The sequence below is a fragment of the Erithacus rubecula genome (assembly GCF_903797595.1).
Source record: "Erithacus rubecula genome assembly, chromosome: 15".
Classification (NCBI taxonomy): domain Eukaryota; kingdom Metazoa; phylum Chordata; class Aves; order Passeriformes; family Muscicapidae; genus Erithacus; species Erithacus rubecula.
The window spans coordinates 18,440,248-18,466,094 of NC_136667.1; the positions used below are offsets into that span (position 1 = coordinate 18,440,248).

Here is a 25,847-nt window from a genome sequence, read left to right on the forward strand (position 1 = left end):
GGGACAACCACAAGTCCTCAGCAAAGAGGAAGAACTCCCAGACAAAGCCAAGCCTCTCCCCTGAGGCTCCTGGTGCAACTCAGATGCTGGGAAAGACTCCCTTGGCTCACCACCAATTCCCAGCCCTCCCTAATGGACTCAGAAGTGTGGGAAGGAGCTGGAGACTTGAACCCAAATCCCAATTCCAGCAATTATTGGTTGTTACTGTACAGGGCTGAGGAGAGAGGACACACAGTAACATGGCACTCTCTTGCATGGTGCAACAAACAGCAATTTATTGAAGAAAGACACGACTTTAAGTCAAAGAGATCATGCAAAATAAAATAGAAAAGACTCATTCGTCAGAGAAACAATGTCCTTTGTCCCAGGCTTTCTCACAGATCCAACAGGTGTTTAACTTTTGTTATAATTCTTTCTCTTATGTTTGCATTAGAGAAAGGTCTCTGGCTTGGGAAAAAACCCTAGAGAAAGACAGACTGGAAAAATCCTCAAGACTTTTCCTTGACTCTGTAGCAGCCACGGTTGGTGTTCCGGGTGCCCCTTGGCCCCCTGCCCACTGCCAGCCCTCAGGAGATTCAGTGCCAGGTCTGGAGCATCCAGGGCTCTGAGGAATCCTGCTCCAGGCTCCTGGGAACCATTATCCACTTTACCCTGCACCCTGGGGATGGGCTCTGCAGGTCCCACCAGCCCCCAGCCATTCCACCATCCTCTGATCCCCCAGGAGCGTCTTTGCCAGCAAACCTTGTGGCTTTTCTTACATTCAATTCCTGTCTGCTCTGCTCCCTCTCCCTTCCTGCCCTCCAGGGATGCCTTTTGTCTTCTGCTGCTGTGCTACACGACAACTTTTGTCATCCCTCGCATCGCCCGAGGCGCAGGAGGTGACCTTGCTGCTGAGCTTTCCTTTCACTTTCACAGGGAAGCTTCTCCCTCCTTTGAGCCGCTCTGAGGCTCCTTTTCCATCTTTTCACGACAAGGCTCGTTCAGGCAGGATTCAGCCATGAAAGGCACCTGTGGGAGGCTCTTGGAGCTCCTGTTTTTGGGGCAGAGCTCTGCAGGGTCAGGGGTTGGGCCCCACAGCTCCTGGTTCCTCCCAGCTCAGCATATAAGGGTCGGGCTGAAGTTTCTCTGATCTGCCTCACGACCATCAGCAGAGATCCAGGACCCACCACTCACTCTGACCTGAGTTCTGGCCTGGCTAAGGTGGATGCTTGCCCAGGGCTGTCTGTAGCTGTGCCTGGTGCTTGTCCAGGACTGTCTGTAGCTGTGCCTGGTGCTTGCCCAGGGCTGGCTGCCTGCAGCTGTGCCTGGTGCTTGTCCAGGACTGTCTGTCTGTAGCTGTGCCTGGTGCTTGCCCAGGGCTCTCTGTAGCTGTGCCTGGTGCTTGCCCAGGACTAGCTGTCTGTAGCTGTGCCTGGTGCTTGCCCAGGGCTGTCTGTAGCTGTGCCTGGTGCTTGTCCAGGACTGTCTGTAGCTGTGCCTGGTGCTTGCCCAGGACTGTCTGTCTGTAGCTGTGCCTGGTGCTTGCCCAGGGCTGTCTGTAGCTGTGCCTGGTGCTTGCCCAGGGCTGTCTGTAGCTGTGCCTGGTGCTTGCCCAGGGCTCTCTGTAGCTGTGCCTGGTGCTTGCCCAGGGCTGGCTGTCTGTAGCTGTGCCTGGTGCTTGCCCAGGGCTGTCTGTAGCTGTGCCTGGTGCTGCTCTCAGCAGGGTGCTGGTTATAGTGTCCTGTTCCAGCACCTGTTCCTTGGAGCAATGATCTCCACATCCAATAGTCCATAAATCTCCTCACCTTTTGGCCAGAGGCCACTGGATTTGGAAAAGGACTATAAAAAGTGACTTTCCTAAAGAGACTCTGAGATGTCTTTCTCCCCAGTGGATTGAAGATGAGTCTGTCATCAGATAATTCAAGGACTCATCCCTTCTATGGGCAGCTACATCCCATCCTTTCTTTCTTTCTCTCCCCTTTTACTTTGCTTCCTTTACCTTTCTCTTCTATCACAAAACTGAATTATTGACTTGCAGTAAATTGCATTTCTGCTTGCTGCTGAATGAAACTTGAGTCTCTGCTTTTTGTTTTTTGCACCCTGGGTGCGAATGAACCATCACGATCCCCGCTGGGGTTGAGCAGATGATGACACCGGGTGTTCTGTGTTTCCATGGTGACACCGGGTGTTCTGTGTTTCCATGGTGAACTGTTGCAGGTGAACTGGAGCAGGTGAGCTGGAGCAGGTGAGCTGGAGCAGGTGAACTGGTGCAGGTGAACTGTTGCAGGTGAGCTGGAGTAGCTGAGCTGGAGTAGCTGAGCTGGTGCAGGTGAGCTGGAGCAGGTGAGTTGGATCAGGTGAACTGGAGCAGGTGAGCTGGTGCAGGTGAACTGGAGCAGGTGAACTGGAGCAGGTGAGCTGGAGCAGGTGAGCTGGAGCAGGTGAGCTGGAGCAGGTGAACTGGAGCAGGTGAACTGGAGCAGGTGAGCTGGATCAGGTGAGCTGGATCAGGTGAGCTGGTGCAGGTGAGCTGGAGTAGCTGAGCTGGAGTAGCTGAGCTGGAGCAGGTGAGCTGGAGCAGGTGAGCTGGAGCAGGTGAGCTGGATCAGGCGAGCTGGAGCAGGTGAGCTGGAGCAGGTGAGCTGGTGCAGGTGAACTGTTGCAGGTGAGCTGGAGTAGCTGAGCTGGAGTAGCTGAGCTGGTGCAGGTGAGCTGGAGCAGGTGAGCTGGAGCAGGTGAGCTGGATCAGGTGAGCTGGTGCAGGTGAGCTGGAGCAAGTGAATTGGAGCAGGTGAGCTGGAGCAGGTGAGCTGCAGGAGCTGCACAAATCCCTCCAAAGCTCCCTCCAGCTCACACCTCCTCACTGGGCCCTTTCTGCCCTCAGGTGGGTCCCAGAGGGGTTCCGGGGGGTAAAAGAGGTGAGCACAGGTGTGTACAGGTGAGTGCAGGTGAATACAGGTGAGCACAGGTGAATACAGGTGAGTGCAGGTGAGTACAGGTAAATACAGGTGAATACAAGTGAGTGCCAGTGGATACAGGTGAATACTGTGAATACAGGTGAGTACAGCTGAGTGCAGGTGAATACAGGTGTGTCCAGATTATTTCAGGTGAGTGCAGGTGAGTACAGATGAGTTCAGATGAATACAGGTGAGTTCAGGTGAGTACAGGTGAGCACAGGTCAGTTCAGGTTAGTACAGGTGAGCACAGGTGAGTTCAGGTGAGTACAGGTGAATACAGGTGAGCTGTCACAGGGGGAAGGCACAGGGAGAGCGGGGCAGACTTGAGACAGCTGGAGGATTTGTGGCCCAGACATTCCCCAGAGCTCCCAAAACCCTGGAGGAGGATGGCACCTGAATCCTCCTAGATAGGAGACCCCTGTGTACCTCAGACCACCTTTGTCACCTGCCTGTGCCTCCCCTCAACCTGCCAGGACCTGCGTGGGAACAGGCTGGAGTGGCCTCAAGGCAATAAAGCTTTGAGCTGATGGCCACAGCTCTGAGGTTTTAGTGCAGAGCTCTGTCCACCCCAAAACTGCAGTTTGGTGGTCAGTGGTGACCAGCGGATTGTCCTGGATGTCCCAGCAGTGTCCCGGCCCAACCTTTTCTGAGCAGCTCCTGGGATACCCAGACTCATTCTTGGAGCATGGGGGCAAATTCCTGACTCTTCCATTTTCCAGGAGAGGTGGCTGGGATGTAATCCGGGGGAATTCTGGGGTGAGGAGGGTTGGCCAAATCCCTGCAGTGTCCAGGGAGGTGATTCCCCATCCCTGGATGGGATCTGGGCTGTGTGGGGCTGGAGCAGCCTGGGACAGTGGGAGGTGTCCCTGCCCATGGTAGGGAGTGGGTTGAGATGGTTTTTGGGGTTCCTCCCACCTCAAAGCATTCCTTGATTCCATGATTCCTGAGCACAGCCAGCACTGCTCCTCTCCCTCTCCAAAGCAGCTCAGAGAGTCTCACAATAATTACATTGTGAGTGTTCCAGGGATTCTTGACTTCTCCAGGTTGGATATGTGGTGCCCTTTTGCTCCCCAAGTGTGCAGCAGGATACACGCACAACTCGTGATTCCATCTGAAAATCCATGGGTGCTTTCACCCTCCTGTGGGTGCTGAGCTCGGAGCTTTCCATCCCAAATTCCTGCAGGATCCCAGCTGGGAACCACAGCCAGAATTGCCAGCCTGGGCCTGCAAAGGAGAGAGGAGGGAGCCTTGCTCTGAGATGGAAAATGTCACTTGGAGACACTCCATGGGTTTTTGGGGAATTAAGCTGTGTTTTTGGGAACTGAGGTGGAGCTCTGGAATGTTTGAGCTCCCAGTTCTGCTGTGAGCCCTGAGAGCTGCTGGGTGGCTCCCAGCAGATCCTGCTGCCCAGAGCATCCCTTCATCTTCCACCAGCATCATCCTGATGGGACCTCCTATGGTCCAGAGACCCCCACCCTCCATCCTACCCTTCATCCCATCCTCCATCCCATCCTTCATCCCATCCTTCACACCATCCTTCATCCCACCCTTCATCCCACCCTTCATCCCACCCTCCATCCCATCCTTCATCCCACCCTCCACCCCTCCTTCCATCCCACCCTTCATCCCATCCCGTTCCCTTTTGTCCTTTTCCTTCCTCCTTGTCCCTGGAGTGACATCCCATGGATAACCGGTGGGAGATAAATGTGGATTTCCTGCACCGACCCTCAGAGTGGTTTTCCCACTGGGATCCATTCCCCGACAGTGATGGAAAAAAAGGAGAGGAGCCAAAGCAAGTTTAACCCATAGACAAATTCACCTTTCTCCCACAGCTGCTGCACCTGAACGTTTTCCCGGCTTATTTCATAGAGAGGAAAAATGAGAGTCCGAAAATGTGCAAAACAGCTGGAAGGATTCTTCCTCCTCCTGCCGGAGCCGGGCGATCCCGAATTTCATATTTTCAGCGATTCCTTTTGATCCCGCAGCCAGGAGAGGGAGCTCGGCATCCTAATCCCCGGCTGCGCTCTCGGGGAGCTCCGGAGACAATGCTGATGGTTCTTTTGTTCGACAAATAAAAGAAGTGGCCCGCGAGGGAGCCGTTTTGGCAGCTGCTTTATGAGGGCTGCGGGGAATTGTGGAAAATCGATGTTTGCCAAAGGCGAAATGGACGGAATTGGTGGAGGAAAACAAAAGTAACTCTTGGGTTTCAGGGGGATTATTGCATCTTGGAAAAGTGGGGTGGCTCCCCATGAGCAGTAGCAGTGGGAATTTGTGAGCTGGACTGGCTACGTTGGATTTTTGCCACCCAACCCAGAGGAAATTGGGTAAAAATTCCCCTCCCAGAGCACCAAGGACTTGCCAGCTCATGGGGAGCAGTGGGATGGATATTCAGGAATTTCTGCATTTCTGTGTTTGATCAGGGGGCTCTGACTGAGCTGCAGGTGAGAATCACGATGGGAAGGGATTCCCAAATGTCCTGAGCATCAGTAGAAAGAGATTTTAAACATGAATAATTATCCTGTGCCAGCCTGCCAGCCAGGCAGGAATTCAGCAGGACTGAAAGGGAGACATTTATAGGAATATAAAGAGTCACACAGTCCTATCTCAAAACTTCCTGGGTTTAATAATGCCAATTAATTCATTCTGATTAGCAGTGTTGTGATTCCTGGATTTCCTGCAAGTTCTGTTTCCTCCCTTTGGGTGTTTCACATCCTGGGAAGAGCAGATCTGGCTTGGGCAGCCTATGGGTGATGTAAAGATGTCACTTGAAGGACTTTGGAGATGGTCCTCCATCCCAGAATCCCTGAGGCTGGAAAAGGCCTCCAGGATCATCAAATCCAGCCCAGAGCACTGAGTGCCACATCCAGGCATTCCTTGGACACCACCAAGGATGGGGAGCTCCCAGTTGCCTGGAAATGTTCTTCCTCAAGGCCCTAAAAGCCCAAACAGACCAATTTTTTTTTTTTTTTTCTGGGATCCTCTAATCCAGACATGCCTGAGCACCAGGGTTTGGGGGATTCCCTTTACCATGTCACTTTTTCCCTGCTGCTCCTGGAAATGAATTTTGGGCATTTTCTGCTGCTTGGTGTGACAGCTCTGTCACAGGAGCTGCAGCTGCAGGCACAGGGAAGGAAAAACCTCCACAGTGGGAAATGTGGAAGAGTTCAATTCCTTGGCCATGGGATCATCCAGGAGCCATCCCAGGCACTGGGAGCACTGAGAGATCCCTGCCCACTCTGGGTTTTGCAGAGAGCTGAGGGTGAGACAGGACTGCAGCCTTTCCCTGTGTCCTCCCAAATCCCAAATCTGGATAAGGACTGCAGCCTTTCCCTGTGTCCTCCCAAACCCCAAATTTGGGTAAGGACTGCAGCCTTTCCCTGTGTCTTCCCAAAACCCAAATCTGGATAAGGACATTGCTACATGGAAATTGCAATAGGATCATTAAATGATGGAATGGTTTGGGTTGGGATCTAAAATTTGGGATCTTAAATCCCATCCAGTGCCACCCCTGCCGTGACAAGGACACCTCCCACTGTCCCTGCCAGGGGCAGCCACAGCTCCTCTGGGAATTCCATCCCAGCCCCTCCTCAATTCCCCCCATCTCCCTATTCCTCACCTGGCAGAGTTTTCCCTGGGGCTAGAGCTGCAGGAAGGTTGTTTGGGGAGTGGCAGCTGGGCTATGGAGCCTCCTGAGCAGCAGCTGCTCCTGCAATATCCACCTGGATTATCCAAATTATCCAAATATCCTGGATTATCCAACCTGTGCCTGAGCTGCAGGTCCCTGCTGGGGACAGTGGTGTCCCTGCCCATGGCAGGGGGGTGGCACCAGGACCTCCAACCCAAACCAGCCTGGGATTCTCTGATAAAAACATGTAGCTCTCAGGTTTGGTGATATACACATAAAACAAGGGGGAGGTTTTAGGGCAGAGGTTTTGTCCTTCTTCACCTTCTTCTTCATGGGTCTGGGTGGTGTTTTGTGGTTGGATAGAAAAATCCATTGCAGGTCGGTTATTGGGTTAAAAGTAAAAAGAATTCAGGTGTCATTTCTTAATGACATGAGTGAAATATATATAAATATATAAATAATATATATAATATAAATATACGGATATAATATAAATATATTTAATGTATTAAATATAATATAATATATAAATATAATACTAATATATTGATATAATGAAAATATATATTATAAATATATAATATAGATATATAAATATTATATGAATACATAAATATAATATAAATATATATATAATATAAATATATAAATAATGAGTTAAAAGGCCTTGTAGAGAGAGAGAGAGAGGGTTCCATTTGTACCTTGTTGGCTTGAAGTGCTGCAGAACTCACACTTTGTGGGACTGCAAAATAAGTAAAAATTAATAAATATCAGAGTCCCATACAGAAATTCCATCTGAAACATTTAATACCAACCCTGTCAAAAAGAAGATAAAACACGACACTGCCCCTTCTCAGGGAATCAAGAACTGTTGGGGATGGAGGAACCTTCAACACCAACATGTCCCAGTGCCACCAGTGCCCCATGTCCCCAGTCCCTCAGGAGTGATCCCACCCCTGGCCAGCCTGTCCTGCCCCTTAAACACACAATAAAAAATTTAATGTTTTATGTTTTCTGCATCAACTTTGAGGTTTACTCCCCACAAACATTTGTCCTCGACAATCCAAGCTCTCCAAAAATCACCATGAAAGAGGCAGAACATTTCTAATTGAGAGTCCTGGGCTCTGCTGGGGTGTTCATTAGAGGCTGCTGGATGTGGATGGAGGCTCCTGGACAGCAGAGCTGCAGGTGTTGCCTGTGCTGGGTGAAAATTGCACCTCCAAGCTGGAATTCCACAGCTCCAGCTCCCCTGTCCTGCAGCCAGTTCCCAGAACTTTTAGAAACTGAAAAGCTGCATGAAAGCATTAAAAAAAAAAAACAAAAAAAAAAAACACCTCAACCCCCCAAAACCCAATTGTACCAAAACCATGGCTGGGCACAGACAGCTCCAGATTTTGTAGCTTGCAGACAAAGTCAGCAGCAACCCTCAGAATGTGTGTTTCAAGTCTGACCTTCTGCTTTTATCTATATTTTAAACCCCACACAAGGTATACAAGGCGAGTGTTGCTGTTACAGTCAGAAAAGCCTAAATAATGGATGAAGAACAGAGGCTGCAAAGGGAGTGGGAGAAGGGGGGGGGGGGAGAAAAAAAAGAAAAGAGGAAAAAAGGAAAAAAGGAGGAAGAGATAAGCTGGAGGAAAAGGGGGGAAAAAAGAAAAAGGCAAGAGAGAAAGAAAGTCTGAGATGGGGCTGGAGTGGGAATGGGGTCCCTTCCATGGGGGAGGCGCTGCAGCCATTTGCTGCTCCCAACCCAACTCAAAATCAGCCCATTTCTGCTCTGCCTCTGTTCCTGACCCAAACTCCTCTCCCAGAGGGCAAAACCCCCGTGGGAAGGAGGCAGGAGGCGTCTGGAGCTGGGGGAGTGAGGAGGAGGTGTGGGCAGGGACCTGGGGCTGCCCAAACTTTGCCAGGACTGGTCCTGGTTAAATCAGAGGAGGAGATTTTTCCTCGGGAGGTCTGTGGGTGGGAACACTTGTTGCGTGCTTTTTAATTTCTGTCATTTGTCCTGGAGGCAAGGCTGGAGTTTTGCAGCAGGGGCAGCCAGGGCAGCAGAGCTGAGAGCCCTGAAGGGCAGAGTTCCAGCCAGCTCAGCATTTGGAGAGGCCTGGGGAGGCCTCTTCCTTCATCCCTGCCTCCTTCCCTCCCTCTCCTTCATCTCCCCTTCCCTGCTTCTATCTCCCCTTCCTGCCTCCATCCCTCCTTCCTTTCCTTCATCCCTCCTTCCTTCCCTCCATCCCTCCCTCCCTTCCTCCATCCTCCCTCCCCTTCCTCCATCCCCCTTCCCTTCCTCCATCCCTCCCTTCCTTCCTCCATCCCTCCCTTCCGCCATCCCCCTTCCCTTCCTCCATCCCCCTTCCTTTCCTCCGTCGCTCCCAGCCCCGCAAGGAGCCGGCCCCGGGCTCTGGGCGGGGTTTGGAGCCCGGGCGAGCAGGACGGAGCCATCAAGGCTTGGCGTGGAGGCAAACTGCACTTCACTCCCTGCGAGCTGCATCCCATCCCCTGCCAAGTGCCCAGTCACTGCTGCCTCTGCTTTTCCTCCTGCATTCCCAGTCCCAACTTGGCTGGTTTTAACTGGGGAGTGCTGGGAGCAGGACACAGCTCCTGGGCAGCCCAGGCTCCCTCTCTGCTGGTGATCCAGTGTCCAAAATTTGGGTCAGAAGGGACCTTTGAGCCCACCTCATTCCAGCTTCCTCTAAACCAGGCTGCTCCAACCTGGACAACCTTGGACATTTCCAGGGATCCAGGGGCAGCCAGGGCACCTGTGCAGATCCTCAGTGCCCCACAGGGAAGAATATTTTCCACAAATCTAATCCTAAATCTGATCCTTCCTTGTATCTGCCCTCTGTTTAATGCCTGAGGTCTCCTCACTGGGATGACCCCATGCTTCCAGGACTTGTTATTCCCAGAAACTTTGGTGTTGGGGCAGCTGGGTGCTCAGCTGTATCAGACCTGCACCAGGAACAAATGGGAAGGTGGGACAGGGGCAGAAGCTCCATGGGCAAATCCATCCCAGCCCATACCCTAAGTGTCCTGCATGGTGAAAACCCAAATTTTTCCCAGTTATCTTTTTCCTGGCAGCAGGAGGAGCAGGGGAACAGCAAGGTTGGTAAAAATTGTAGGAGTGGGGTTTGGTCTGGAAGGTTGTGGATGCAGCAGCCAGGGGAGGGAGGTTCCCTCACTCATGAGCAGCACAGAGCCAGGTCAAGGTGATCCATCAGAAATAAATGGTGGGACAATGGGAAGAGGGGGAGACTCAGGAAAAGCTTCCAAACCTGCCAGAGCTCCTGAAACAAACAGAGCCCTGAATTCACAGAACCTGCTGTGAAATCACAGAACCTGCTCTGAAAACATAGAAACTGCTGTGAATTAACAGAACCTGCTCTGAAATCACAGAACCTGCTCTGAAAACATAGAAACTGCTGAGAATTCACAGAACCTACTCTGAAATCACAGAACCTGCTGAGAATTCACAGAACCTGCCCTGAATTCACAGAACCTGCTGTGAATTCACAGAGCCACAGAGTGGTTTGTGCTGGGAGGGAACTTAGAGCTCATCCCAACCCCTGCCCTGAGCAGGGAACCTTCCACCAGTGCTGGAAAACCCTTCCCCTGGAATTTTCCTGCTGGAAACACAGAGCTGAGCCCTTGGATTGATTTCCTCACTCCAATAACCACAGGCCATGGCAGAGGCCACAGCTCCTGAGCTCTAATTGAACCTCTGCTCTCAGCGAGGCCCAGGGAGCAGCACCCTGCACAGGGAGCTTTCAGGTGCCCTTAATTTAACCAAAATATCCTGCAGCCCCACTTAACAGCACATTATGAAATTTCCTCATGAATAATTAACTCTGAACTGCCATTGACATCATGGAGCATGTGGCTGGCTCAGGCAGTGCCTCCCAGCAGCCAGGGAGATGCAGAGCAGAAATCAGCACTTGCCCAGCAAGCAGCTGCTCCCCAGACACCAGGCTGGGGGCACAGGGTGGCCAAACCCCAGAGCAGGGTGGGTTTGGGGAGGCAGGAGGTCAGGGAGCTTGGCCAGGGTTGGTTTGAGGGGGTGGTGGTGGAAGAGCAGCTCCTGGTGGAAGGAAAAGCTGATTTTTTCAGCATTTCTGTGCTGGGAGGGGAGGATGGAGTACCATGCCATAGCCCAAGGTGCTGCTCTCTCCCTACTCCCACCAACAGACACTCCCAGAAACTCCAATTTTGCAGTGGCTGCCCTGCCTGCAGTGATTTTCCCACCCTCCAACTACCTGACAACAAAACTTAGCCCGGGGCTCCAAGTTTCCCAAGGGAAAACTCTTCAGGAGCTGGTGTCACTTTGCATCGCTCTGCCAGAGCCGCGGGGAAGCCCAGCCCAGCCTGGCCACCAGCCCCGGGGGACACGTCCCTGTCTGGCCAGCTGCCCCCGCAGCCGAGGGGACACAGCCTCGGGGGGAAACCCCCGAGCCGTGGATTAGTCACGGCCGGAGGGGTGACCCCGGGTCCCGCTGGCTGCACCGCCAGCTGTCGGCGGCCGGGAACAGTTGTGCAGCAGAGGATTCCCATGGTTTTTGGCTGCTGAGTGAGTCCTGAGCCCACCCACCCCCCTCTCCCCTCCTTACACCGTAGGTTTTAATGAAGACATCCGCGCTGCACGCTCGGAAAGCTCGCTTAGATCTGAGCTAAAGAGCGCGGCCGGGGTGGGGAAAAAAAATCCATGTGAGAAAGCCGGAGGATGCCAGAATTCCGTGTGAGGAGAGAGGAGTGGGAGCGGGCACGGCGAGAGGGGCGACCCGGACAGGGCCACCAGAGCCACCAGGAGCTACCGGGAGCCACCAGAGCCACCGGGAGCCACCGGGACCCACCGGGACCCACCAGCCCGTGCCAGGGAGGCTCCGGTGGCTCCTGCGGGCAGCTCGGGGCACCCGGGGAGCGAGGATTGGTCCCGGTTCTTTGCCCAGAGCTCGGTCCCGGTTCATTCACCAGGGCTCGGTCCCGGTTCTTTGCCCAGGGCTCGGTCCCGGTTCTTTCACAGGGCTCGGTCCCGGTTCATTCACCAGAGCTCAGTCCCGGTTCTTTGTCCAGGGCTCGGTCCCGGTTCTTTGCCCAGGGCTTGGTCCCGGTTCTTTCCCCGGGGCTCAGTCCCGGTTCTTTGCCCAGGGGCTCGGTCCCGGTTCTTTCCCCGGGGCTCAGTCCCGGTCTTTCCCCGGAGCTCGGTCCCGGTTCCGCCAGGTTTGTCCCGCGGAATGTCCTGTTCCGTGTCCCAGACTCTGTCCCAAGGTTTTTCCCGAGTTCCCCTGGCCCTGCCTGTTCTCCCCGCTGCTCGTGTGCCCCTGGAGCCTCTAATGATGGTTCTCCTCCTTTTCTTCCTGCAGCGGAGCAGAGCCCACCCCCAGCATCTTTAAAAATACATTGCACTGCACTAAAACTCATGGAATAATAGAAGAAAGTCCGGAGTGGGCGCAGCCTGGACCTGCCCAGCTTTCAAAGGGATCCTTTAAAGAACACAGAGCAATTCTCTGCTCCTGACCCAGAGATGGGACATGCCAGCGACACCCGAGCACGGGGTGCTCGTACCCCTCCCTTTTTCTGGGTCTCTCTGAGATGAGGCAGCGCCTGTTGCTGTCTCTGGGATTGATTCCTGTATTCCCCACATCCCCAAAAACTCTCTATGAGCGCCCTGAGCTCCGTGGATGGACACTGATGCTCCCCAGACAGGCTGGATTTTCCTGCCCTTGTTTCCCAGTGGGAAAATCAGCCCCTTGGCCGTGGAATTTGACCGGGCACAGAGGGGGAGGTGGCACCACTGAATGTCACCTCGCTGCTCAGGAGGCACAATGGGAATGTGCCTGGGAAACAAAGTGGGGTGATGAGGAGCTGGAGCAGCTAAAAACTGCACCACCCCAAATGATCCCAAAAGATAGAAGAGGGGCAGGGCTCCTCCAGGGGTTTCTTCAAACAAATCTCTGTTTGCCTGTGCCAGACCTCACATTTTTTTGTTTTGGATAACTTTAAACACATCCCTGCACATTTTAGTGGTGGTGGCATGGCCACACTGGCCTGGACAACATCTCTGTCACATCTGAGCACAAGGGGTTTAGATGTCCAAATTCTTGGAGGCTCTTGGCTTTTAGAGCAGGAAGAAGCAACACAAAAAGAGAGAAACAGCTTGGAGCAAAAACTGGGTTGCAAGAGAGATCCTGACTACAGCACCAGCGGCTGGGAGAGCTCCAGGAACTGGTGTCTGACAGCTCCAGCAGCCCAGAACTGCTGGGCAGCTTTTCTTGGGCAGCCTCTGCAGCACCAGGGGTGGGATTCAGCTGCCACCTCCCCGTTTATTTGTGTCTCCACCTGAGCTGGTCGTTCAGAACCACTGCAGGCTTAAAGGGGATGAAGGTGCCTGAAGCCCTGAGCCAGGGGTTGAGATCAGAGGTTGATGTCAGAGCTGAGCTGCAGCAGAGGCTCCTTGGTGCCTCTCCAGTGATCCTCAGTGGAGCCCAGAGGCCTCCACCCATCCCTGCATCCCTGCTCTGAATGTCCCCAGAGCATCTCCATGAATCCCTGGGGAATTGCTATTGTTAATGCCTTTGTCAGGGATCCCTGGGGAAGGGATAAACCTGGCCCACACCCTCAATCCCAGCAGCCTGGAGGCAGCTGAGGAATCAAGCCCTCAAAGGTGGCAGAAGCTGAGCTCCTCCTGAAGCTGCTCTGGGCCAGCCCAGGGCTGGATCAGCAGGAGATGTAAAGGTGGAACTGCTGCTGAGGCAAAACAGCTGAAAAATCTCAAACCTTGCTCATGCATCACATGAAAAGCCAGAGTGAAAGTGGAGAGTCCATTCCAGGAATATTCCCTTCCTCTAATGCTGTTGTGGGTCTGTGTCAGGCTCGGGGGTGTCCTTGGTGCCCGAGGAGCAGGGAGTGCCCGTGACACCCCTGTGTGTGTTTTCCTTCTCCTCACTCTGGGCTTTTCCCACCTCACCCTGTGCCAGTTGCTCTGCAGAGAGCCTGGATTTGAGGAATTCGGGTCCTTTAGGGTTCTGGTGCAGGAGGAGAGCCCCTCAGGAGAGCAGGAACTGGACACAGAACCTGAGACACGGCTGGGACCTGCTCCCAGAGTGTCCTGGCTGCCAGGGCTGCACCGGGAAGGAGCAGCAGCTTCTCCCTGGGCTGTGCCCAGGAGCAGGGGCTGGGGGAAGCACGAGGGGCTCTTCACCTCCTGACAGGCTTTTCCCTGAGGATCCTGCAGGATCACGCTGGCAGGGGTGTAGTGAGGAGGATGAGCAGGGGCAGGAGGAGGAAAAAGAGAAGGAGCAGAAGCAGGGGCAGGAGCAGGAGCAGGAACCGAGGCAGGAACAGGAGCAGAAACAGGAGTAGGAGCTGGAGCAGAAATAGGAGTAGAAACGAGTAGGAATAATAGCAGGAACAAGAAAAGGAGGAGCAGAAACAGGAGTAGGAGCAGGGACAGGGAGCAGGGAGAGGGACAGGGACAGCAGCAGGATCCATCCCCGGGCCAGCTCCTGCCCTGTGATGAATCCTCCAGGCCTCAGCGCCACTCCCGGTGTCTCTGCCCGCCCCTCCCTCCTCCATCCCCGCTGCTCCTCGCCCATCCTTGGCTCGGCTCCCCCCTTACCTGGCGGCCCCGGGGGCCGGGGGGGTCCCCGGGAGGCCCCGCTCCGGTTCCCCAGCGCTGCGCTTTGCATTTGCGCCCGGGCAATACCCAGCCGGCGTTTTATCAGCGCGCCTGATAAATATTGCATCGGCCGTGAACTTGGCGGAGCGGGGGCACCGCGGCACCGGCCCCGGCACCGGGCACGGGCCGGGAGGGGCTGGGGGAGCCCCGGGAGCGGCGGCAAGGGGGGGTGGGAGCCCCGCTAATGCTGCGCGGAGCCACTGCGGGCCCCCCCGGGCAGCACTCAGCATCCCGCCTCATTAAACTTTCATCGGCAGCGCTCGGCCAAGGTCTATTTATGAAAATGCGCTTTTCGCCGCATGGAGAAAACAGGCAGAGAGCGCAGGAACAAAGGGAGAGAGGGGAGAGGTGCGGGACGGGCTGCGGGCACGGCTCTCTGGGCCACCGCCGGGCTCGCCCCGCTCGCCCAGGTGCGAGCGGCTCCTCCGCCAGTTACCGCACGATTCTCCCTCTTCTCATCCTTTTATTTATCTTTTGGGTTTTTTCCTTTTATTTTGTTCGTTTTCCTTACTTCTTCATGGAGTTTTAAGGGTTTTGTTTGTTTGTATTTTTCGTTTGGTTTGTTTTATGATTTTTCTTTGCTTGTTTGGTTTTGTTTTATTTGACTTCCTTTCACTTTCGTTCATTTTACTTCCTTTTATTTTATTTCACTTGACAGTATTTTATTTCACTTTACCGTGTTCTATTTCACACGACCGTATTTTATTTCACTTGACCGTATTTTATATCACTTAATTTTATTTCATTTCATTCTACTTTATTTTTTCTTGTTTTACTTTGGTTTTTACTTTGTCGGGCTTCAATATCACGAGGTGCGTTTGATTTTTTTTTTCCCCCGAAGTTACAAAAACAAAACAAAACAACAAGAAAAACAAAGCCAAAATAAAACCACTCCAAATAAACAAAACCAACAAAAATCGCTCCTTTTTAGCCCAGTTCTCCGCGGACACCCAAGTTCTGATCCCCCAGGACAGAGGGGACTTCCCCACCCGCAGAGCGATTGAAGTTTGGGGAGATTTGGGAGTCGGGAGAGGGGGAGCGACATTTTGGGACCCCGCGGCCCCGGGCAGGGGGTGACAGGGACACCTGAGGGTGGTGACAGGGACACCTGGGGTGACAGGGACACCTGGGGATGATGGCAGAGGGGATCTAGCGATTTCACCTGTGGGCAGAAAGGGTGACGGGGCTCCTGGGGGTGACAAGGGGATACCTGGGGTTGTCCCCAGGTCAGGGGGGTGACAGAGGCATCTGAGGGTCTTTCCCCGAGGGCAGAGGTTTGACAGGGGGTACCTGAGGGTGTCCCCCGGGGGTCAGGAGGGTGACAGTGACACCTGGGGGTGACAGGGGTCACCTGGGGGTGCGGGCTCAGGGGGTTCCTGTTCGTGGAAGCTCCCGGGTGCTGCTGGCAGCTCTGCAAAGAACCCCGGGATGCGGGCGAGATCCCCCCGAAACCCCCCACGGCAGCGGGAGGGGAAGGACCAAAAGCCCCACGATGGCCGGAGGGGAGCCAGACCCGGGCTAAAACCCCTGCAATGACAGAAGGGGTGCCAGACTCGGGTTTAAACATCCCCGAGGACCAGAGGGGAGCCGGACCCGAGCTAAAACCCCTGCGATGGCCGGAGAGGAGCCAGACCCGGGCTAAAATCCCCCGCGATGGCCGGAGAGGAGCCAGACTCGGACTAAAACCCCCGCGATGACCAGAGGGGAGCCAGACCAGGGCTAAAACCCCCGCTTGGCTCTGCCTGTCCGGGCCGCCCGGGTCTGTCCCTTTCATACCCGATGCGCTGGAGGAGCTGCCCGAGGGTCCCAGGAAAGGGTCCCCGGGCCAGGGGAAGTAAGCGCAGGAGGCAGGAGGGTGAGGTAAAACGTGCATGATTTATTTGAAATGCTGCAGCGTACACAGACACCAAAATTTCATTCAGCACACACACAGCGGAACGAAATTTCCTTTAATTCAAAAAAATAAAAATTAAAAAAAAAAAAAAAAAAGAAAGAAAGAAAGAAAATTAAAGAAAAGGAGGCAAATTTCTCTATTAAATATGCAAAGGAAAGAGGGGAAAAAATAAGAGTTTTCTTGCCTTCGAAAGTGCAGAGTTCCCTATGCGCAGAGGCAGCCGCCCCGAGGCCAGGCCGGGCTCCGTCCCCGCCGCCTCGGGCCGCTCCCGCCGCTCCGCTGAGCCCCAAGGACTTGTCGAAGCGATTTTTTGTGATTGTCGAAGCGTAGGATTTTATACAGTGAAAAACCATACGGAAATCGAACGGTTTGAGTGAAACCAACGCAAAATAAATCTCCATTTCCCCGAACAAACCGCGACTCCAGGGACGGGGCAATTTTTTTTTTTTTTTTTTTAATATTTTCTCTTTTTTTTATCCTTTTTAATTTTTATTTTTTTTTTTAATTTAGCCGATGAGGTAGAAACAGAAATGGTACTGCAAAAACGCGATGGGTTTGCGAGGGGCAGGGGAGAGAACAAAACCATGCAGGTGCGTGTGTGTGCGTGGGTGTGCGGGGACCCTGGCGGCGGGGAGCACCCCGGCTTTACAGCTGGCTTCCAGCTCGTTTCCTTTCTCATCTCTTTTCCTTTTTTTTTTTTTTTTTTTTTTTTTTTTTAAGAGGAAGAGGGGACACAGAGGAGCGAGCGCGCCACGGTCCCCAAGCCGGGAGGGGCCGTGATAAAAACCCAGCGGGCTCTCGCTGCTGCTGCTCCGACTCCGGGCACCTCCAAACTTCCCCCTTGGCCTTTTTCGTTTTGTCTTTTTCCTTTTTTCCTCTCTCCGTATATTTTTTTTTTTTTCTGTTTTTTTCTCCAGTTTTATCTACAAAAGCAGTCTGTACCAGTAAGAACAGCGGGGCCATTTCGCCCAGGGGTGAGGAGCAGGCACCAAACTGTTCACTTTGCTTTGGGCGCGTTTCCCTTTACTTTAAGGTTTATTTTTCCTCTTTTGTTTGTTTGTTTTTTGTTTTTTTCCCCCCAATATTTTAACCCAAATAAAATAAAATAAAATAAAAGCCGACAACCCCAAGCCCTGTTGGGGAAGGGCCGGGAGGGCAGCACTCCCCGGCCAGCACCGCTGCCTCCTCAGCCCCTTCCTCAGTAGGTGGCAGAAAATTTCATCCTTTTCTGCTTCTGTCTCTGATTGCAAAACCAGACCCGCACCACGTTCTTCTTCAAGTCTAACTTCTCGGCGATGGCGGCGATTTTCTCGGAGGAGGGCCGGGGCTGGACGGCGAAATAAGCCTCGAGCGAGCGCTTCTCGGGGGCGGCGATGGACGTACGCTTGCGCTTCTTGTCCCCCCCCGTGTAGATCTCGGGTTTGGTCATTTTCTCCCTCTGCGCCCTCTCCGCCTCCTCCAGCCACGCTTCCAGGATGGGCTTGAGGGCCACCATGTTATTGTGGGACAAGGTGAGCGACTCGAACCTGCAGATGGTGCTTTGGCTCAGGCAGCCCACGCCGGGGATCTTCAGGTTGGCCAGCGCCGAGCCCACATCGGCCTGGGTGACCCCCAGCTTGATCCTGCGCTGCTTGAAGCGCTCGGCGAAGGACTCGAGCTCCCGCGGGTCCGTCTCGGTCTCGGGGCCGGAGATGACGGCGTGGGAAGCGAGGCCGTGGGGGTGGGACATGGGGGGCTGGGGGGGGTGGTGGCCCATGTGGCCGATGGGCGGCATGTGCGAGTGCGGGTGCGAGGGCGTGGAGCCCACCTCGGGCACCCCCGGGAGCGGCAGCGCCGAGTTCAGGTGCTCCAGCAGCTCGCCCTCCAAGCCCTGCGAGGGCTGGTGGTGGTGGTGGTGCGGGTGGTGCGTGCTGAGCACGGCCGGGTGGTGCAGGTGCACGGAGGACGAGGTAGGAGTACAGGACACGCTGCTCATGGTGTGGTAGGTGGCGTCCGGCTTGAAGGGATGCGTTTTCTGCGACACGATATCCACGGCGGCCAGAGCCTCGGCTCCTCGCAGCAGAGTCTCGTCAAAGCCCGCAAAGATGTTCCCCTGGATCTGCGGGGAAAAGTGGGAGCGGAGGGAAAAAAAAAAAACCGAGAGAGGGTTAAAGAGAAGCGGCGGAGATCCCTCTCTGCCCCGGACAGGGAACGCGAACCGAGCGCTCTCCAAAGAAAAAACAGCAAACCCCGAGCGCTACCCCTCCGAACCGGGAACTCGCTCTGCGCTCCGGGGCGACCTCCCCAAAAAAAACAGGCAGCGGCAGAGGCCGGAGCCCTCGGGGGTCCCGCAGCCCCAGCGCTCGCACGGAGCTCGGCTGTAGATCCCCGAGCGGGATCGACCCCGCACCCCGGCTGTCCCAGACCCCCAGGAACAGCCCCCCGGCTGTCCCAGACCCCATTCTCCACAGGAAATGCCCCCCCAGCTGTCCCAGACCCCATTCCCCTCGGGAACAGCTCCCTGGCTGCCCCAGACCCCATTCCCCACAGGAACAGTCCCCCGGCTGTCCCAGACCCCCTTCCCCAGGGTGCAACGCCTCGGAGGAGGCAGGAAGGGAAGGACGGACCCCCCAAACCCAAAGGACACCCGGACCCAAAGTCGGCGGGCACGGAAGGTCCCGCCAGCCGAGCTGGGGGTGGCTCACCTGGGGGGCGGGCAGGCAGGCTCTGCGGATGGCTTCGGAGCTGCTGTGCAGGTGCGGGTACTTGGGCTCGTGCAGGATGGGGTGCATGCTGAACGCCTGCTTGCTGTTCATGGACATCATGGTGGGAGCGGGGCAGAGCGGGCCGGGGCAGGGCAGGGCGCTCCGGGCACCCGGCTCGGGGGCGCGGTATTGTCTGGCTCCGCTGCCCGGCATCAATGGCATTATAGCCCGGCCCCCCCGCCCACCGGGAGGGGCCGGGGATGTCCCTCCCACCGCCCGCCCCCGGGCACTGAGCTCAGCCCCCCTCAACCCGGGGCTCAGTCCTGTCACCCCTCTCTGTCACACCCCTCTCCCTTGTCACACCCCTAACCCTCTCCCTGTCACCTCTCTCCCTGTCACACCTCTAACCCTCTCCTTGTCACCCTCTCCCTGTCACCCTTCTCTGTCACACCCCTCTCCCTGTCACACCCTTAACCCTAACCCTCTCCCTGTCACCCCCGGTCACGTCAGGTCGGGGGAGGCACCACCCCCCGTCCAGCTCCGGCCGCCCCCTGCCCTCGGCTCCGGGGGGATTTGGGGAGCAGAACAACCCGGAACCCCGGGCTGAAGAGGATCCGTCCCCCTTCTCCTTTTGAAGGGAAGAAAAAAATTAGGAATTTTGGGTCAAAAATCATCAAAACAAAGAAACCGAGAGAAGTTTCACCGACTTTTTTTTTTTTTCCCTGCTACAATGAACCTCCCTGGCTCGTTCCCCAAATCCTCCCGTGCAGAGTCCCGCGATTCCAGGATTTTGTGTGCAGCCTCTCCACGCTCTCCCTCCCATCGCTGCCCCTGCACATTTCCCCACAGCCCGTGCTTTCCCTCCCTCCCTGCCCGGCACCAAGGCCAGCTCCTGCCACCGCCGGAGTTTGGTTGAGCCGCTGAATCGGGGGCGTGGGGAGAGTTGCAGACCCCCCAGATGCTCTCAAGAGGTGCAGGAGGAGCGTGAGAGCAGCGCAGAGCAGGGGGTGCCAAGGAGGAGCCCCAGTGATGGGGGACAGGAGGGTCCTTTGCTCCTTTTCAAGGGAACCAGGAGCGATTCTCCAGCCCCAAAATCCATCCTCCGTGGCTTTGGCACACGCTGCAGCTGTTCCAGAGTCAAGGCAGGGTCTGTCCTGCTCCCTTTCTTCTGTTCTCAGCAGCCTCTGAGTCCTGGGGATCCTGCCAGGTGTCTCGGGACAGACATTGCCAGTATGACACAGGGAAAGGAAAATCCTGACCTGGCCTCTGATCCCCACCTTCCCTGAGAGGCTGAATCATCCCCCAAAAGATCCCAGGCTGGCTTGGGCTGGGAGGCACCTCAGGATCATCCAGGAACCTCCAGAGGCGTTTCCTTGGTGCTGGACCTGCCCAGGGGAAGCTCAGATCCAGGAGGCTGAAAGGCATAACCACCTTGTCTGGTGGTGCCCACCCACCACAGCAGCCCCCAAAACTGGGGAGAAGTGGGGGAGGGTAGCCAGGGCTGGGTGCTGACTGCAGGGAAATCCTCCTGGGGAACAAACTGCCCCAGCACCGAGCTGCTGCCAGGGGTGTCCCCTGGTGTCCCCTGGAACTCTGCCAGCCCTTCCTGAGCCCGGGGGGTCCCACCTGTGCCAGGGACCACCAGGCCCTGCCAGGATGCTCTGGCTCTTCCCAGGCAGGAGCTCAGAGCTCTTCCCTTCCCCTGCTGCCAGCCCAGCTCTGAGTCACGGTCTGCACTCTGCTCCTGGAGAGCTGCAGGATCCAGGGATGGCCAGAGCAGAGAGGAGGCTGGAAACTGAGACTTTCAGAATTCCTGAGAAGGGGATTGTTCCTTCCAGGTGCTCTGCAGAGGGATCTCTCCCCTCCACGGGTTTGTCCATTCTCCCACTGCTCTGGGTGTTTTGTCTCAACTCCTTTTGCTGCCTCTCCACCCCCCTTTCCTCATCCTCTGCCTTTCAGCAGCTCAGGGAAGGTTGGAAGGAACAGTTCAGCTCCCATCCCTGGATTTCACTCTCCCCAAGGAAGCAAACCTGTGCCAAGCTTCATTTTGCTGCTGCTCCTGTAGGAAAATTGGATCAGGGGAAGTAAACAACATTTCCTCCTTCCCACTGCTCCATGTGCCAGCAGACTTCTCCAAACCACCGAGCCTTTGCTCTCCTCCTGTCACATCCCTGAGCATCCTGCCCCAACTTTCTCCTGACAATGAACTTTTTGAGCAAGGGAGGATCCCCAAAAGCACCTCTGGGCACCCTAAAACACCACAGGGACACCAAAAACACCCTCCCAGCCCCATCCCATGGATGAGCTCAACCTCCCAGCACCTCCTGCACGGCTCTGTGGGCTGCTCCCAGAGGGGAAGGGAGCAGTGCCCTCCAAATCCAATCTCTGGGTTGAGTCAGGAGTTCTCAGGCTCCTCCTGGACAGGGAAAATCAAGGAAAATCCTCCTGTCTTTGTGCAGAGATGTGGAAGCACCAAACAGGGAGGAGTTTCTGTGGCAGTGATGATCACAAACATCTCCAACTCTTCCACAGTTGTTTCTTTAGCCCTGGGCAACTCTGAATATTGGCACTTCCAATGAGAGGGATGAATTTCCAGTGGCTTTGTGGAGAAGGATGGAACAGCTCTGCAATGCCCCTTGTAGCTTTTCCACATCTGTTCCAGCTTTCCTCCCTAACTGACCCAAAAACTGGAGTAGTCCAGACCCACCTCTCCCACCCACCCACACCAGCAAGAAATGCTCCACTGGAATCAAAATTAAAAGGGGGAAAGGAAGGATCCTTCCTGTTAAAACCAAACCAGGTAAAAGCACTGAACAAAGCCCCTCATGGTCAGAGTCTTAGGAAAACAAATTCCTTCCAGGGTGATTCCAGATTCCAGGATAAGAGCTGGCACCCCAGCCTGGTCAGTGGCTTTGGGGACCCTTTCTAAGATAATTCCCTGTGCAGAAATGCAGAGCCAGGAGCCTCCTCATGTTGTGCCCTGTAGTTCTGTGCCATGGGATGGCAGATGACCCAACAGGGTGAGGATGTTGTGGGAATCATGATCAGTGCCCAGCTTCTCACTCCCACTGTAACAACAATCCCGGGCAGATCCCCCTGCAGGGTCTGAGCTGCTGTTTTTTGGGGCTGCCTTATAATTTCCCTCCTGTAACCAAGCCTTGCTGGTTGCTGGTGCTGTGTTTCCATCAGAGAGGAAAGCTGGCTGCAAAGGGCCCTGCCTGCCATGTGCTCCCTGCCTCAGGCATTTGCCTGCAGACTCCAGCTGTTTTTATTACCTAAGTGGGTTTGATTGCTCCTTCATTTGTGCCTGAGCAGAGCCCTTGGCACCCTCGTGGGCTTTAATGGGGTCTGTGTGTTCTCGCTCCCAATTAGAGCCAGGGGCAGTGATTAACAGCCCCCAGCACCTCCAGCATGGAGCAGGGGGCACTTCCCAGGGTCCTGGAAGGGGACACGACTTTGTGCATCCCGACAGACAGCTGGGCTGGCTGGAAATGCTTCTGTCCCCAGGTGACTGCTGCCACTTCCTTCTCGTCAGGGAAGGGTTGGCTCAGCCATCCCAGCCTTGCACTGACACATTTCCAACTGGGGACACGGGGCCAGGGTGGTTGTCACCCCAAAGTGGGGGTGGGGACTGTAAGGGCAGCTCCCCTGCCCTGGCTGTTGGGGCTGCTCCTGGAAAATGCCATGTGGGGTGATGGAGAGATCAGAACATCAGGGCAAGAAACACTTGGTCCTCTCCTCCCTTTCCCTTGTGCTCCAGCCCAGGGCCTGAGCAGGTGGAAGCAGCCAAAAACAGCTAATTTCTGGTGCAATTGGAATTTTCAACCCCAAGTTCTCACTCCAGGAGACATCCCAGCCTCTGTCAGACACTGTGCTGGGATCACCCAGGGAACATCCCATCCCTGTATCCCATCCCTGTATCCCATCCCTATATCCCATCCCATCCCTATATCCCATCCCACCGTGGGATCCCAGGGAGGAGCCATCTGTCAGAATTAAGATGTTGGGGGATAAAATGCTTCAATCTCATTGGAATTGGTGTTTTCTGATGGAAATTGGTTCTGTCAGGAAATGTATAAGTGGTGCTGCCTGCCAGGGGTCCCTGCACTGGGACTGGGGATGTTGGAGTGCAGGAATGGGATGGAAAATCCAGGCCCAGGAGCTTTTAAACTCAATTAAAGTCTGGCTTACTGCTGAGACAGCCCTGTGGCACTGGGAAGAACATTCCTGAATGTTCTGAATTAAACTTGGTGTAGGTAAAGAACAGAATCTCAACAGGCTGAATTGACACCTCATAGAAGACTCAACAGAATCCAAAATCTGTGCTGGAATTAGGAACAGACATCACAGAGCCATGGGATCATTGGGGTGGGGAAAAATCCTCACAGATCCTTGAATTCACTGACCCGTGTCCCCAAGTGCCACATCCACACAGCTCTTGACCCCTCCAGCCAAAAAAAACCACCAAACCTTCAAGATTGTTAGAGGAAAATGCAGGAGTAGCTCCTGATGAGGGTGAGATGAGCAGTGCAGGGTGTTTAATGCAGGTATTGCACTCGAGGTGGAAGAGGAAGATGCTCTGGCCAACAGATCCAGCTTGTAAAAATCCTCATTAAAACCCCACTGAGCCCAATCAGGAAAGATGGCTTTTAATTAAAAAGGGCAACCCTCCAGCCAACTTTTAAAGGAGATTGCTGTGACCCCAAGAGATGCCAACCAGCAATGGACTCAACTCCTTCCGGAGGGAGGGAGGGATCCTGCCCTTACTTTGTCAGCTGGAGCATCTCTGCTGCTTTTAAATGGGCAGCTTCACAGCTTTCCTGAGTGTGCTTCCTTCCATTAGGAAATGGGAATCTTCTAACAGCTCAGCCAGGCAGCAAAATTCCTGCACTCCATCTCCTCTGCATTAGGAACCCAGAGTGGGAAGAGAGAGGCAGAAAAGAAAATCCAGATGGGGCAAAGTGTAGCTCGACTTTTTGAATGCTAAATTATTTACAGTAAGTAAAATCGTGTGTGTCAATTGTGAAAAGAGCCCAATTTGTTTGATTTACATTGCAGGGGGGTGCCCTGGGGTAGGGGGTGTTTAACTATCTCCTCTAATGTAATTGCCTATGGCAGCCCAGTTAATATTTGATGGGCTGCCTGAGCGAGGGAAGGAGCTGGGGCTGATGCTCCTGCAGCCCTCACAGGGTATCAAATGCAGCTGCAGCCATACCTGAGCCCTCCCCATTGTGTAACTTCAGCCCCCTGCCACTTTGGGAATGTGCACTTCCTGCTGGGAAATCCAAAAAATCCCTTGCTGTGGGTTTGGTTTATATAAGAAGTCCAAATTTCTCTGTAGGTGCCTGGAAGGGAGAGTTTTCCTCAGTTTTTGCTCTTGTCAAGGATGTTTGCATGGGAGGGTCAGAGCTTGGTGAGGATGGTGAGGGGGATGTGGATGGACAAGGATGGGAAGGGCACAGAAGGGCTCCAGCAGCAGAGAGGTCTGCAAAAAATTCATAATCATGTGTTTTTTTCCATTTTTAGTGTTTCAAGCAGCACCAGGGGAGGTTCAGGCTGGACATCAGCAGGAATTTCCCCATGGAAAGGGTGGGCAGGGATTGGCAGAGCTACCCAGGGAGGTTTGGGGTCCCCATCCCTGGAGGTGTCACTCAGAGCTCTGGGGACAAGGTGGGGATTTGGCACAGCCAAATCCTGGAGGCCTTTCCCAACCCCAGGGATCCTGGAATTCTGTGCCAGGATGGGCAGACTCAGGGAATGGCCCCTGTGAGCTGGGGACAAGGCTGGCACAGAGCCCCTGCTCCCCTCTGGGCAGTCCATGGGAATTGCTGGAGGGAAGGAAATGTCACATCCCCCAACTGGGACAGTAAATATTTAACAAGGGAACACCCCCTGCCCTGCTCCCTGCCCTCCTCATCCACATCCACACCCTGCAGCTCTTCCAGCCCTGCAGGAAGCATGGGCAGGAGGGAATTCACTGAGGAGCTGGGTCTGCAAACCCCCTCTGAAGGATTTGGAGCTCCACATTTGGGGTGGGAAGTCAGTGATATAGGAGGTCCCTTCCAAACCAGCTCATCCGTGGATTTTGTGGTTTGGAAGGGATACAAGGAGAACTCCAGCCCAATTCCCTGTGTGGAAGAACTCCTACAGTGGAGTTTGAGCCTCTCCAAGCACGGAGACACCAAGGCAGGGAGAGGCCACCCAAGATCTTCATCTACAAAGCAGCCAAAAATCAGGTGTGGGTGCTGCACCCACCTGGTCTGGCAGGGAAACTCCTCATGGCTGGGGGTGGAAGGGGCTGGGCTGGGGTGGCACCAGCAGCCAGGCGGGGAGGGACAAGTGGGACAATCTCCACAGAGGTCACTCTGAGCCCACTGGGGTTTTTGGGATGGTACCTGTGGCTGGAAGGGAGGAGGGCAGGAGGTGAAGAGCAGGATGGGGCCCTGGGATGCAGGGGGAGATTTGGTGTGGCAATCTGAACAGCTGCTCCCTGGGGTGCCAGCCTGCTCCTGCCAGGACATTTCCTCTGCTTGCCCACGCTCCAGCTCTTACAGAAACCAGCTCTATTAATATCCCAGCTCTTCCTCTCGGCCCATTACTCTCCTGATGGCCCAAATTTCCAGTTAGCTCCTCTCCAAATTTAAATGCTGGCTTCCCCTGCCTCCTCCACCGCCACCTTTCCGAGATGTGCCGTCTGTGCTGCCCCAGATTCTGCTGCCGTGCCTGGCGCCGGGGCCATTAGATCCCTGAGCTGGGCTAGGACTGGCTGGCAGCCAGCCCCGAGCCACGGTAACCACGGCCCTGCACCGCCAGGGGGGAGCCCCAGCCCTGCCAGCAGCCCCGGAGAGAGGGAGGAAGGGAGGGAGGGAGGGAGGGAGGGAGGGAGGGAGGGAGGGAGGGAGGGAGGGAGGGAGGGAGGGAGGGAGGGGAGGGATGGAGGGAGGGAGGGAGGAGGGAGGGAGGGAGGGAGGGAGGGAGGGAGGGAGGGAGGGAGGGAGCCTCCTCCCTGCCAGGGGTGGTGCCAGGGGAGGCAGGAAGG

The 25,847-nt window shown here is 54.9% G+C and overlaps 1 protein-coding gene across 1 annotated transcript; it reads right to left on the minus strand.

Annotated features, from left to right (window-relative positions):
* Positions 1-16,627: 16,627 nt before the first annotated feature.
* LOC306808600 (brain-specific homeobox/POU domain protein 3) lies at positions 16,628-18,997 on the minus strand. The gene is made up of 2 exons (XM_079319312.1): positions 18,809-18,997; positions 16,628-18,222 (listed from the first exon to the last, which is right to left on the minus strand). Exons 1-2 carry the CDS (start codon positions 18,926-18,928, stop codon positions 17,323-17,325), a joined length of 1,020 nt encoding a protein of 339 aa, XP_079175438.1. The 5' UTR covers positions 18,929-18,997; the 3' UTR covers positions 16,628-17,322.
* Positions 18,998-25,847: the final 6,850 nt, after the last annotated feature.

Bases quoted from the DNA above. Each gene is read 5' to 3' on its own strand.
- LOC306808600 (XM_079319312.1), bottom strand. From the start codon at position 18,928: ATGATGTCCATGAACAGCAAGCAGGCGTTCAGCATGCACCCCATCCTG. The intron at 18,223-18,808 runs GTGAGCCACCCC...TTTTCCCCGCAG, and splicing joins CCTGCCTGCCCGCCCCCCAG to ATCCAGGGGAACATCTTTGC.